The 14,916-nt window shown below is 35.2% G+C and overlaps 1 protein-coding gene across 5 annotated transcripts in view; it reads right to left on the bottom strand.

Annotated features, from left to right (window-relative positions):
• Positions 1–14,916, bottom strand: part of cacna1ab (calcium voltage-gated channel subunit alpha1 Ab) — a 278,990-nt gene that overhangs the window by 138,044 nt on the left and 126,030 nt on the right. For all 5 annotated transcript variants that reach the window (XR_015502049.1, XM_087272738.1, XM_087272744.1 and 2 more), the window contains 2 exons: positions 13,538–13,643; positions 12,523–12,662 (listed from right to left, as the gene is read on the bottom strand). Coding sequence is in view for 4 of the 5 variants with exons in the window: in XM_087272738.1 (XP_087128864.1) it covers positions 12,523–12,662; positions 13,538–13,643 (246 nt within the window). In the remaining variant the exon portion in view is untranslated. The remainder of the gene's footprint in view (positions 1–12,522; positions 12,663–13,537; positions 13,644–14,916) is intronic.

Here is a 14,916-nt window from a genome sequence, read left to right as displayed (position 1 = left end):
TTTCTGATTGATCACATGACAGTAAAGATCGAAGTAAAAATGACAGAAAAAAATCTGCTCTGCATTACAGGAATAAGGCCCTATTCCTATTCCATTTTTGTCCCCTACTCCTTCCCCTTCCCCCTTGAAACAGAGTGTGATGGGGAAGATCTTCAAAATTTACCCCTAAGTAATGGGACAGCACTACAACACCTGCACACTTCAACATATGTCATCGCAATCTCTAGCTTTATATGAGATCGACAATCGCGACTGCTGTAGCTATTCGAGTTGCGTTATTTTTTTGGCATTTATATTCAGGAGATCACAGAAGGCAAATATCATGTTATCATAAATATATTATTCAGATCATAACTGCACTGTGCATTTACACCATGACCATAAATTTATCTATTTTAAACACATGAAAACAACAATAACATTATACTATAGGTCTTCTGAGAAAATTTGCTCAGGCGAATGAAGGGAACGGGAGGTAGCGAAAACTACAATTCCCATCAGCCCATGCTTGACCATCATCCCTTGCGGTCTGTTGTCGCTACAGATCCAGTAATGCGGAAATGGAGTGTGCTGCTAGAAGCGGGGATGAAAAAGAGCCGGAAAACTCTAAAGCGGGTGTTGTCGCGGCGCGCGTACTGAATAGCGGTGTTGTCGCGCGAGTTCTTATCAGCTGTGTTGTCGCGCGCGTACTGAATAGCGGCGTTGTCGCACGAGTTCTTATCAGCTGTGTTGTCGCGCGCGTACTGAATAGCTGCGTTGTTGCGCGAGTTCTTATCAGCTGTGTTGTCGCGCGCGTACTGAATAGCGGTGTTGTCAGCACACTGTTCAGATTGATGCAGACATGAGACCTCTATCTTACTCATGGTTTGTCCTCTCAAGTGGGGGAAAGACAATGCACAACGTTACCCACTGCTGTCAACCTGGGCCAAGTCATATCTCTCTTGTCCCAGAAACCACAGTCCCAAATGAGAGGGGTTTTTTTCTGTTGCAGGGGACATTGTGAATGCCCAGAGATACCAGCTTTTACCAGATTATATTTATATGATAATTTTCCTTTTAACCCATCTTTATCTAAGTGAGTGAGTGATTAAATGTTGAATGTGATGAGTTTTCAACAATACTAAATTGAAACTTTATTTTTTTTACATGGTTTAATATTTTTTTGTTATTAAAATTGAAGTTCCTGTTTCAAAGCTTACAGATAGATGACTAATTTGTATGTCATTGACACTTTTGGCACTTTTTTGGAGTATTTTCATAAGTTTTGTTTTTTCCTGTAAATGATTCAATAAATACCGTACCGTGGTATTACCGTACCGTGAAATTCTGATACCGTTACATCCCTATTTCCTACCCTTTGGTTTTGAGTGTGGTCTTAAAAAATCTCCGTTTTAAGGGCTATCTAGCCCTTCACCTTAGCTCTATGCCTTCAAGCTAAAGAGAATTGGGACAGCCTTACCTCTTCAAGTGAATGCGCAAAACAACGTGTAGGGGTAAGGGGAAGGGCTAAGGGGTAGAATTGGGATTGGGCCTAAATTAATGTTTTAAATAAATTAGCATAAAAGCAAGCCGAAATAAAAACAGAATGCTGCTCCACTTCACTGCAGCCCAATTTCAACCTCACATGGTGGTCCACTTAACTACTGTTCTTCTCCACAATATTAAAATGAATCTCTATATGAGAGAGCTGTGGCTTCCCTTGCTTCGCTGACTACATACCAGTGATATGAAAGCGCTGCACATGGCAGTGTTAAGGTGTGTCCAGAAACGTTGAAATGTTTCTCAGACTGAAGAGTTCGGCTGTTCTCTTCTCTCGCTATCTCTGTGTGTGCCAGCAGTGAAGTCACAGATTGGCACAGAGCAGGTAGCCAATAGCCTGCACAGTCACGACTCAGGAATCTGCCAAGTAAGAGCTGCACACTGGCGACACGCGCACAAGCAGAAGTAGAAATACAGAGAGTGACAGGGAAGTAGTAACAATGCTGGAGTGATATGGTGACAGTACTATACTAAAGAGAGCAAAATAGAAACAAACAAAACAAATATATATCTCTGTAATTTGTGCAAAGTAATAACAATCATTACATATTGCATATATTACATGTATAATTTATTATACTTTTATTATAAATTATTATTTTTTAGAAATGTACTGTATAAAATGAAAAAAAAATATGGATCTCATTTACATATATACAATATAAATAATGTGATAATATACATGTGTTTATTAGTCTATTTATTCATTGACTTATTTATTAATATTGTAAAATAATATAATACATATATTTTAGGGGCCGGACAGTGACCCAGTGGGTAGCACAATCGCCTCAAAAGGTCGCTGGTTCGAGCTCCGGCTGAGTCAGTTGACATTTCTGTGAGGAGTTTGCGAGTTCTATAGGTGAATTGAGTAAGCTAAATTCTCCATGATGTATGTGTGAATGAGTGTGTATGGTTGTTTTCCAGTGATGGGCTGCAGCTGGAAGGGCATCCACTGCATAAAACATATGCTGGATACATTGGCGGTTCATTTCGCTGTGGCGACCCAGATTAAAAGAGGGACTGAGCCGAAAAGAAAATGAATGAAGGAATATTAAGTTAAATAAATTAATAAAATAAATTACAACTCTAGACATTGTACATTATATTTGCAGATATTTTATATGCAAAAATTATATATATATATATATATATATATATATATATATATATATATATATATATATATATATATATATATATATATATATAAATTAATAAAACGAATAATATTTATTTATTTATTTTACATTATGTATAAACATGCCAATTTGTTTCTTTTCTTGATGCTGAAAAAAGCTAGCTGATGTTTGGATTTGTCAGCTGCTGACATGCAGATTGATTATGAGTTCTTCTGGCCTGTGTGCCGTGACCATTGACCGCTCAGTGACCAGCAGCACAAACACACTGCTCAGAGGTCAGGAGAGCCTGTCTCTCTGATGTCCGGCTTCATTCATGTCTTCATGGAAAATCTGACAGCTGAAACTAAAATGTAGTAGAAGAGTGTTGGAGCTGATAGAGAGTCACCCAAGGAGATCCAGAACCCACAACCCCTGTCAGACTGACACTCCAGAGCAGTTCAGATATATTGCCAAAAAATAAATAAATAAAAATCCTGGCTAAACTTTTAAACATTTTAGATGAAATGATAAAAAATGACTTTAGTTTGTAATATACATGTAACTCTTACATTACGGCTGCACAACATATCACTTTAGCATTGATATCACAATGTGCAAGTCCACAAGGTGTAGTTGACGAGAAATTACAGTTAACAACATAGTAGAGTCATTTCAAATTTTTAACCTTAGAGTGAAACTGTATTATTTGCAAATGTTTTTAAGACCTGACTTTAATAATTAGAAGCAAATTTCAGCCATTTGGGCACAGTAAATTAAACGTTTGTAGCTTAAACTAAAGATTATAATATTATTATTATTATTAGTAGTAGTATTATAGCTGGAATAAAATATGCTTTTATTTTATTTTTAAACTGTTTAAGGTCAATATTATGAGCCCCCATTAAGATCATTTTTTGAGGATTGTCTGTAGAACAAATCACAGTTGTCCAATGATTGCCTAATAAACCAAAACTGCCTAGTTAACCTAAATAATTTAGTAAAGCCTTTAAATTGCAATTTAAGCTCAATATCTGAATATCTGATGTGACTATTTTCATTTTCCTAAGGTTTATTTTACAGCATTGATAATGTAATTTGATTTAGATATAGTCAGTTGAATAGACTTAAGCATTCATTTAGTTGTTCATATGTAAAATGAGATGAAAGGCTTTGGAAATACTCTTTAAAAATGTCATTTTCTTTTCACTGGCGGTAATAGCCCAATGGTTAGTGCGTCAACACATGGCACTACAGGTTTTATGGTGACCCGAGTTTGATTCCTGGCTCGAGCTCCTTTGCCGATCCTTTCCCTAGACTTTCCTGTCGATAATCTCCACTGTCCTATAACATTAAAGGTAAAAACTCCTAATATAAATGTAAAAATTTCATAATTTTAAAGACGAATGGAACAGTGGAATTTAATGCAGTGCATCTTGTCTGATGTGAAACCCACTTTTTATCGTAAAAAAAAAATCGGGGAGTGAATATTGATTTTAAACAAAAGAGATCTTAAACGTGGCGAGTTTATAATGCCTTGACAGTTCACTGTAAGTGCCTAAGTAGGCTTTTTCGAAGTGAAAAGTCCCTGTTCATATGAACAGTTTAAAAACGTTTCTGTGAAGCTAAAATAGCCTTAAACAACGGCCAACACTGATAACAGATATAGTTATTATTATATTAGGCTCTTTAGGGCATCATAACTGACATGTCTGCAGACATTTAGATGCAGATAATCATATTTAAAGATCTGTGTTTTGTGTGGCTGCAGAATGAGGAAGAAAATGGCTCAGCAAAGCAACTTTAAGACTAAGAAAAGCTTCTGCCAGCTGGTAATGTTGGCAGTGGATTGAACAACTGTGCAGGCAGTCAGCAGTAATCCCACTATGGCTCGCGCCCATTACCTGCCTGTCTTCAGATCAGGACTACTGAGTGAACAACACAAAGCCAGATCATCTGCTGTTTGTTGAGTCACACAAAAAGTTAAATAAAATCGAAAATATGAGTTTGTATTGGTAAAACATAACATTAATAATAAATAAAATATTCAATATTCAGTGGCAAAACTATGTTAATGTTATTAAATTAATATTTGACTAAAATATTTAAATAAATTCATATTTATATAAGGTAATATTTCATATTCTGTATATTTAATATTAATATTGTTTATTGTTTTATATTATATAACATTATTATTCAACTATATTTTAGATTTACTAAATTAATTTATAATGAATATTTTAAAATACTAAATAATTTATAACAAATTACACAGACATATTTGAGTAAACTCTAATAAAACATAATTTTTCATTAAGCAATCTAAGATTGTAATCTTAAAAAATGTGTATTTGTAAAATTAAATTGAATTGAATTAAATTAAAATATATTCCTAGATTTTTATTTGCAGTTCATTTTTTCATTAATGGGTAAACAATTAAAATGATTAGTAGTAGTAATAGTAGTATTAAAAATAAATAGTAGTAGTAAATAATAATAGTAGTAATTAAAAATAAAATAAAATAAAATAAAATAAAACAAAACAAAACAAAACAAAACAAAACAAAACAAAACAAAACAAAACAAAACAAAACAAAACAAAACAAAACAAAACAAAACAAAACAAAATGTTTCTCAGTACTGAGTTGGAAAAGGAGAAAGCTGAAAGAACATTTGCTCTGTAAAACATATGCTGGAATAGTTGGTAGTTCGTTTCACTGTGACGACCCATAATAAATCAGAGACTAAGCCGAAGGGAAATGAATAAAAAAAAAATGAAATAAAATAAAATAAATTAGAGAAAAAAACAAACCTTTTTTTTTTCATAGGTGGCACAACACAACAGTCCAACATGACATTACATATGTGTTTGCTTGAATAAATAAAGGTGTACTATAGTCTGACTGTAAACAGAAATGAAAGCTGCAGGAAGCAGAATGGAGGACGTATTTATCATCAAAGCGCAGCGCTTTCTCTCCAGCTGATGCTTACAAACGTGTCGAATGTGCTCACGCAGCAGTGGATGGCCGCTAAAACTGTGTGTACTGAGGATGTACTTAATGATTAGCCATGTTGAGCTTCGCAGCTGCTTGTGTGTGTGAAGATCTGTCCGTGTCTAAAAGCAGGCCTGCTTGATTGATCATCTGCAGTGGTGAAAAGCAGGTTACTGCAGCAGCAAACCAAAACACACACACACACATGCACGCACACACACTTCCCTTCCCCCTCTATCCTCCATGTTCTAGTTTTTCCCCTTCTTCTTCCCTTTATTTCTACTTTCACTTGTTTAAAAAGACAAGGATTGCTGGTTAACTTTGCATGGTTTGTTTAGGATGCTGCAGAGTTAATTGTGTTTTCTTAAAGAGACACATCACTCAAAAATGATTAACTGTCATCAAAGATTTCAACTAAATTAGAATTTTCCATTAATTTGCCAATAATTGGTAAATGTAAAATGTTCCTTCGTGTTTTATTTTATAAACTACTGATGTGCATTTGTCATTATTAAATAAAAACAAAAGGTCGATATAAAATGTCATGTTTTTAGATGTACAGTTGAAGTGAGAATTATTAGCCCTCCTTCAAATTTTTTTTTTCCTTTTTAAAAATAGTTCCCAAATGACGTTTAACAGAGCAAGGAAATTTTCACAGTATGTCTGATAATATTTTTTCTTCTGGAGAAAGTCTTATTTGTTTTATTTCGGCAAAAATGAAAGCAGTTTTAAATTTTTTAAAAGGCATTTTAAGGTCAAAATTATTAGCCTCTTTAAGCTAGACTTTTTTCCCGATAGTCTACAAAACAAATCATCGATATACAATAACTTGCCTATTTACCCTAACCTGCCTAGTTACCCAATTAACCTAGTTAAGCCTTTAAATGTCACTTTAAGCTGTATAGAAGTGTCTTAAAAAATATCTAGTAAAATATTATTAACTGTCATCATGGCAAAGATAAAATAAATCAGTTATTAGAAATTATTGTATCATATACAATACCTGTACTTTGAAATATTTAAAACACTTTATTAAATGTGTCAATTACGTCATTAAGTGGAGAAAAAAAAAACTAAAACAAAATAAAAAATTTTCTTTTTTAATTTTATGAAATATTTTCTATTCTTATTATTATAGATGTTTATATTACTAATATATATTATATTTCTAATAAATAAATAAATAAATAAATAAACAATCCAATACTTATTTGTGTATTCTAAAAACACTTTCATTTATATTTGATAATATTACAGTAACTAGCTTCTGGCAGGCGCTTCAGGTTCTGTTTTGCTACTGTTTCGACTTCCGTCCATACTACCCAGGAGTTTTCGAGCACCAAAAACGGAGCGATTTGGAAACGCTGAAAAGGACGGTTTCATTTTAAAATGCTGCTGCTCTGTGTCAGAGTGGATGGGGGAAAACTGAGACATCTGAAATCGAAGGTGGCGCTGCAGGCATTCACCAATCTGATTGGACCTTTTTCCTCAATATTAAGTAGCCTACACACAGTCATACATCCTCTCTCCTTGTAAGTTCAGACTTTGCAATTTTGAAATGGAAAACAAACTCCCAAGGACACGTCGGGTGAATCTTCCAAGGGGACAGTGTACTTTATAACTGTCAATTATTAATTAGCAACTTAACAGACACCAAAATGTTGATGCATTGTGTAGCTACTTATTTATATAACTGTCATCTTCACTGTTTGCATGTTTTTATCAAAACGGAGCCTATAACATAACTGGCATTCATTTTCAGTGAAAAATACGCAATATACTCTCTTTTGCTGAATTTCAGTTTTAAATATCAATAATGACCATTAGAAACATATAACATACAATAAGTTTATACATTATAGGAAATAAAGACAAGCAATCAGTCAAATGTGTAGAATCAGTTTATGTGGCTACATACATTACTGTACTAACTTATCATTGCGCTCAGCCAAAACATGTTACTCGAGAACAAGTAATAGATTCAAAAGACCAAAGTAGAAGAATATGTCTTTAGATAGAGACAACAAGATGAATTAAATATCACATTTAGAAACTATAGTGAGAGTAGATCTTTGATGAACTGTCCAATGTGCACAGCTCTCACCTGAGGTTCTGCCTGGAGCTCCGTTTTGCGCATCGGTGTGTGCTCAAGTGATGTGTGTTTTCAGCGTTGTAGTGTGGATGGAGAGCTGTTCAAAAATACTGGGTGAAACGCCAGTGTGGGGGTGGATTGTTTTTATTCTAGAACTTCGTTTTTACACCCCAACACTCTCCTTGTAACTTTTCTGGACATAAACATTTGTAATTATGTTTATATCTATTTAGATAACTCTAATTATTAATAGCAACCTGTAAATACATTCATCTATTGTAAATCTCTGTTCATAGTTAATACAACCTGTAAATAATGTTCAAAGTAAATCCATCTGTAAATATCACCATAGTTTTTCTATAGTTTTTCTGCAATTGCTACTATCGCACTCCTGGTTAGACCTAAACTGCATTTCAATGCCTTGTACTTGGGCATGTGTAATGACATTAAAGCTGAATTTTATATAATCTCTAATCTAATCTTAATAAAAGAGTAAACATTACACTAAATTAAGCTTTTTAATAACTATGGGCTCTATTTTAACGATCTAGGTGCAAAGTCTAAAGCGCATGGTGCAAAAGCATTAAGGGCGTGTCCAAATCCACTTTTGCTTGTTTAAGGACAAAAAAATATGCTCTGTGCCACGGCGCATGGTTTAACAGGGTTGTGCTTATTCTCTTAAAGAGTTATGGGTGTGTTTTGAGCATAATGTGCATTAAACTAATCAGAGTCTCATCTCCCATTCCCTTTAAGATTCAGTTGCGTCAAGATATGGAGCATTTGCTATTTTCATGGCGGACTTTGAAAGTTAAAAAACTGAATGCTTCACTAGCAAGAAAACAGCTAAACAGATCATCTGCAGCGCGAGGATAAAGAATGAGCCTCCTCCATTCAGCCTCTTTGCTTTGTCTTTACCTTTACTCCTTTACTTTTATGGATAAAGAAACGGTGGAAACTCACTTGGCTGAAGTAAGCACACTCGTGAGTCCACAAAGCGGCGCAAATGGATTTATTATTTTAACAACCTGGTGCAAAATGTTAAAATTAGGGTTATGCTGGTCTGAAAATAGGAAGACATTGCGTCAAACACATCTTGCACCTTATTGCACCGGGTGTATGATAGGGCTCTTTATGTATACAAAATTTCTAAGTCAGACATAACTGGAACAAATCTGTTACCATTTACTTACATTCAACGCAATAGAACAAACTGTTCAAAAAAATACAACAGAGCTTTCTGGCAGAATCAATCCTTTAATCACATTTCTTAGTCACTGATGATGACAATCCTTGTTCAGCATCATCAAACCAACACTAACCAGCATAAAATACCAACACAGAAATAACGGATTTCCAACGGATTTCACTCCATCTTAAATTCCACCATCAGCCTTTCGTCTCCTCCTCCTCATCTATATGTCTCTCCACATCAACAACACCTCTCTCTCTCTCTCTCTCTCTCTCTCTCTCTCTCTCTCTCTCTCCTTTTCCAATATTAAAGTCTCATGGGAATGGAGTAATGGAGTCACGTGGTCCCGCTATACTACAACACTCCTCCACACACACGTCTGTCTCTCTCTGCTTCCCTGTGAGGTGACATTTCAGACGTGGCCTGATGGCTGATCCCTACAGAGTCGCTGTGATCAGCCCTGTGTTCACCAGTGTGTGTGTGTGTGTGTGTGTATGAGCGCTCATTAAGGCATGAGAGACCAGCAGCCACCCAGACCTTTACTGTGCATGTAACATCACTTCACGCTGAGCTCCAGGTATACATCTGCATTTATATCAAATAGAAATCTAATGCTAGAAACGTCTTTGTTGTAACTTGAATCGATTAAAAGTGATTTATAAACTATATACATTTGAAGTCTAAATGATTAGCCCTCCTGTAAATTGTTTTTTTTATATTTCCCAAATGATGTTTAACAGAGAAAGGAATATTTTACAATATTTCCTATAATATTTTTTTCTTCTGGAGAAAGTCTCATTTGTTTAAGCTGTTTTTATATATATTTACTGTAAGTAATGTAAATATATAAATATTTATATTTATATATACTTGTACCTTGAAAAATATCTAGTAAAATATTATGGACTCATTATGGCAAAGATAAAATATAAATTAGCTATTAAAACTATTATGTTTAGAAATGTGTTAGAAAAAATATTCAGAAATGGGGGTGGGGGGGGTGGGGGGTGGTATACAGGGCGCTAATAATTCTGACTTCAATTGTACATTTAAAAAAATATGGCATTTAATGTATTTTTTGTTACACAAAAATGTTAAGCAGAATTACTATTTTCAACACTGATAATACAAAATAACCCAAATCTGCGAATTATAAGCTCAAATTCAGTTTTGTCATCAGAGAAATAAACTGTAATTTCAAATATATAAAAACAGAAACTGATATAATATTTCACAATACTTATTCATTCATTTTCTTTTCGGCTTAGTCACATTATTATTCAGGGGTCGCCACAGCGGAATGAACTGACAGCATATGTTTTACCCAGCGGATGCCCTTCCAGCTGCAAACCATAACTGGGAAACACCCATACACTCTCATTCACTACGGACAATGTCAAACAAATGCTGAACTAGTTTATAATTCATTCCGCTGTGGCAACCAATAAAATTGTCACTAAGCTAAAGAAAAACGAATTAATGAATTTATATTTATAAATAAAAATGATTTTAATTTAATATAATTAACATTTTATTACCGATTTCCGAAAAGCTATATTGCCTAGGACTAACAAACTATATATTTGTATATTTTTTAGTGAATAATGTATGCTACAAAAATGTTTTCAACACAGATAATTAGGGATGTAACGGTATTGTAAATACCGTCATACCGCAATATTAATTTTTTTCGATATTACCGTAGTCGCATGACTCGGTAAAACTATAGGTCTTCTGAGAAAATTTGCTCAGGCGAATGAAGCGAACGGGAGGTACCGTAAACTACAATTCCCATCAGCCCAGGCTTGGCCATAATCCCTTGCGGTCTGTTGTCGCTACAGATCCAGTAATGCGGAAATGGAGTGTGCTGCTAGAAGCGGGGATCAAAAAGAGCTGGAAAACCCTAAAGCGGGTGTTGTCGCCGCGCGCGTACTGAATAGTGGTGTTGTCGCGCGAGTTCTTATCAGCTGTGTTGTCGCGCGCGTACTGAATAGCCGTGTTGTCGCGCGCGTACTGAATAGCCGTGTTGTCGCGCGCGTACTGAATAGCCGTGTTGTCGCGCGAGTTCTGATCAGCTGTGTTGTCGCGCGCGTACTGTAAAGCGGGGACGGAGGGTATGTCGCGTCGCGGGGGCACTTTTGATCATTTTGGAAGGGCACTTTCTATCCAAGACTAAAAAGGGCATGTGCACTGCACAGGTTAAGCACTGTGTGTGCACGTGCCTGCAAGTTGGGGAATACGACTAATATCATGGGGACTGCAGAAACACAGCACACTGTTCAGATTGATGCAGACATGAGATCTCTATCTCACTCAATGCACAATACCCACTGCTGTCAACCTGGGCCAAGTCATATCTCTCTTGTCCCAGAAACCTCAGTCCCAAATGAGAGGGTTTTTTTCTGTTGCAAGGGACATTGTAAATACCCAGAGATACCAGCTTTTACCAGATTATATTTATATGATAATTTTCCTTTAAACCCATCTCTATCTAAGTGAGTGAGTGATTAAATGTTGAATGTGATGAGTTTTCAACAATACTAAATTGAAACTTTATTTTTTTACATGGTTTAATATTTTTTTGTTATTAAAATTGAAGTTCCTGTTTCAAAGCTTACAGATAGATGACTAATTTGTATGTCATTGACACTTTTGGCACTTTTTTGGAGTATTTTCATAAGTTTTGTTTTTTCCTGTAAATGATTCAATAAATACCGTACCGTGACATTCATACCGAGGTATTACCGTACCGTGAAATTCTGATACCGTTACATCCCTACAGATAATCCAAAATACACAAAATTAGCAAATGAAAAAGATTAACATTAATACATTAATATATGAATAAAAAGATTAATACATTAATAATTTAATGATGCTGAAAATTCAGATTTGTCTTTAGAAAAATAAACTAAAATTTTTAAATATATAAAAACAAATGTACTATTTGAAACAGATTTATTCAATAAAATAAGCCTTATTTTTTCTAAACATTACAAAGCATAATAATTGAGCAGTAGTTTATATTATGTATAATGTGCAGTCATTTGGTCATAAAGAAATGTATAGACCTATTATCTATTCTAATATAGAATGTAATAGTAACAGACACTAAATAAAATGTGAAGTTATCTCTGAGTGAACGTGAAAGTAGGTAAAATTACTATTACAATCTGTATCATGAACAATCAACTCTTTAAATGAGTCACTGAAAAAGAGACTCAAAATAAACACTTTAGCCATCCAAAATAAGATGCATTACGCAGAAAAATAAAAAACGGTATAGAAACCTAAAATAACTTCAATTATGACATGCATGATTGAAAAAAGAGCTTTTAAAGAAAGTTGCAATGTGAAATGACTTGTCTTAAAGTCACTGAACTTCCACTTCACCAACCAGGTATATTGAAATCAGAACACCACAATCAACCAATCAGAATCAAGCATTCCAGAGAGCCATCTGATAACTGCTTATACTGACTCATAAATCAAGCAGCTAAGATTCCGTTTCGTTTTTATTTGTATTTCACTGTGACTCTAGAAACCAGTGTGTGTGTGTGTATACATGTGTGTAGTTGTTTGACTCACCCTGTGAGCACCACAACAAAATCCATGACGTTCCAGCCGTTTCTCAGGTAGGAGCCCTTGTGGAAGGCGAATCCCAGCGCCAGAATCTTAATGCCCGACTCAAAACAGAAAATAGCAATGAAATAGGGCTCCGTCTCTTCCTGCGAGAGAAAAAAACAGCACAGACGGGATTATTAGAAAGGGTATTTTCACTTCAAAATCTCAGAGTGCTTGAGATTATTAGTGAGTCTGATAATGTTTAAATCACTTACAATGTTTATAATGTTTATATTACATTGCTCTTACAGTATTTTCTAAGAATTGTGTAGGATTGTTCTTTTAACATATTATACAGTATATTGAAAAAGCGAAGTGGTTATTAGCTGATAGGTATGGGCCAGTAGAAGCTTTCTGCACCTACTGGTAGACTCAGAAGGCTGTTATCATCCATCCTTATAGTTAATCAGCTATAGATCACATACAGCTGTGGCCGGAAATTATTATTAGTATTATTTATATTATAGATTAAATTTCCCATTAATTGTATTTTATTAACGTCTACTCTTACCCTAAACCCAACCATCACAGTAATGCAAAGACAGATCTGGATAGGGAGTCTTCTCTATTAGTATAGTTGATTAACCATGTGGATGGATGATAACAGCCTTCTAAACCTACTTGTAGGCGCAGAAGGCCTCTACTGGCCTATATCTATCAAATGATAACCACTGATAATGCCTATTAAATCTAGTGATAACATTTGAAGTGGGTCTTGTTTGTATGTACCTTGTATTCACCACATTGTGGGGACCAAATATTGCAATAACTGTATATTTTGACATTACAGGGAATTTATTTAGTTCCGATGAGTAAAATAACATTTATAAACATTTCATGTTATGAGTTGGAGTAGGAGATAAAAAAAAACTGTCAGTACTGTAAAAAAATCATTATGATCAATTGAAAGTCCCTATTACGATAGCTCTATAAGTGTGCGTGTGTGTTTCTGTGTGTGAGAGAGTGTGTGTGCTTTTACCAGTCGTTCTGACAGTGGAGTTTTATCTCCAACTGGTAAGTGTTGTTCGAGAGCCAGTACGATGCAGTTGGCGATGATGGTGGTCAAAATCATCCACTCAAACGGAGTAAGGGCCAAAGTTAAGGCAAAAAACAAACTGGATTTCTCAAAATCTTTTAAACATAATAAAATCACAATGCGATCATACATATTAATGAACTCTGCAATGTAAATCAAGGCTAGCATTTCTTCATATAGCACATTTCATGCAATGTAAAGGCCAAAAAGTTAAGATAACTCAAACCATTTGAGGAAACCGATTGCAGAAACCATTTTTAGTTTAATAACTATTCCAACTTGAGGCTCCAATATGCAGTAAGCACATTAAGACGCTTGGACCATGGATTTGAATGAAGTGGCTGATGAGATCTGGTAAGAAGCCCTATCGAGAATAAAAAAGGTTCGATAAATTTGAGACATAAATTAACTCAATTTATAGTTCTACGACCACCTGGTATGGAAATAACACCAGTAGCAATCGCAAAGGCCTATATAGGATCGTGCGAACTGCTGGACGTGTAGTAGGAGGTGAGCTTCCCTCCCTCCAGGACATCTACACCAGGCGGTGCATGAGGAAAGCCAAATGAATTATCAGTGACTCCAGCCACCCAAGCCATAGACTTTTCTCTCTGCTACCATCAGGCAGACGGTTCTGCTGCATCCGATCACGCACCAGCAGACTGAAGGAAAGTTTCTTCCCTCAGATTATTAGGCTGATGAACACTTAACACACCTCACACAGACAGACTCTTCCATACCCCTCACTGCACACCATCAATATGTAGCATGCACTGCATTTTAACCAATCCATACTTGAAACAATACTGCCAACAACAACTATGTGGACACCTATTCATTGCACATATCGCTGTCAATCTTACATTGTTCTGTTTTTTTTTGGGTTTTTTTTGGGGAGTATACTGTTGTATTTTGCACTGTCATTGTATTTTGTACTGTCTGTATTTTGCACTGTCCGGAGCCAGAACCTAAGCTTTTCACTCATCATAGCACACGTGCTGCTGATGATGTGACAATAAAAGTGATTTGATTTGATTTCTCTTAAACTGGATTAAGTTAAATATTTCCCTCTGTACTGCATCTCCTAAATGTGACCGATGTGGTAGGGCAGAAGGCATTCTGGATTTATTTTGGTTTTGTCCTGTTCTTTATGAGTTTTGGTCCATCATTTTGTATATGTTTTTCAGTGCTTATGGAACAAATATCCAACCTGACTGCAATTTGGCTATTTTTAGATATTCTAATATAATGAACACCTTTCCATGCATCAACCCAACAGCAAGCCCTGATGGTTGACATGATTACAGCTTAAAAGATGATCT

Source organism: Danio rerio, chromosome 11 (assembly GCF_052040795.2).
Source record: "Danio rerio strain M-AB ecotype USA chromosome 11, GRCz13ab, whole genome shotgun sequence".
NCBI classification, from domain to species: Eukaryota; Metazoa; Chordata; class Actinopteri; order Cypriniformes; family Danionidae; genus Danio; species Danio rerio.
The sequence above is the reverse complement of the archived record's forward strand: the minus strand, read 5'-3'. Positions and strand labels throughout refer to the sequence as shown.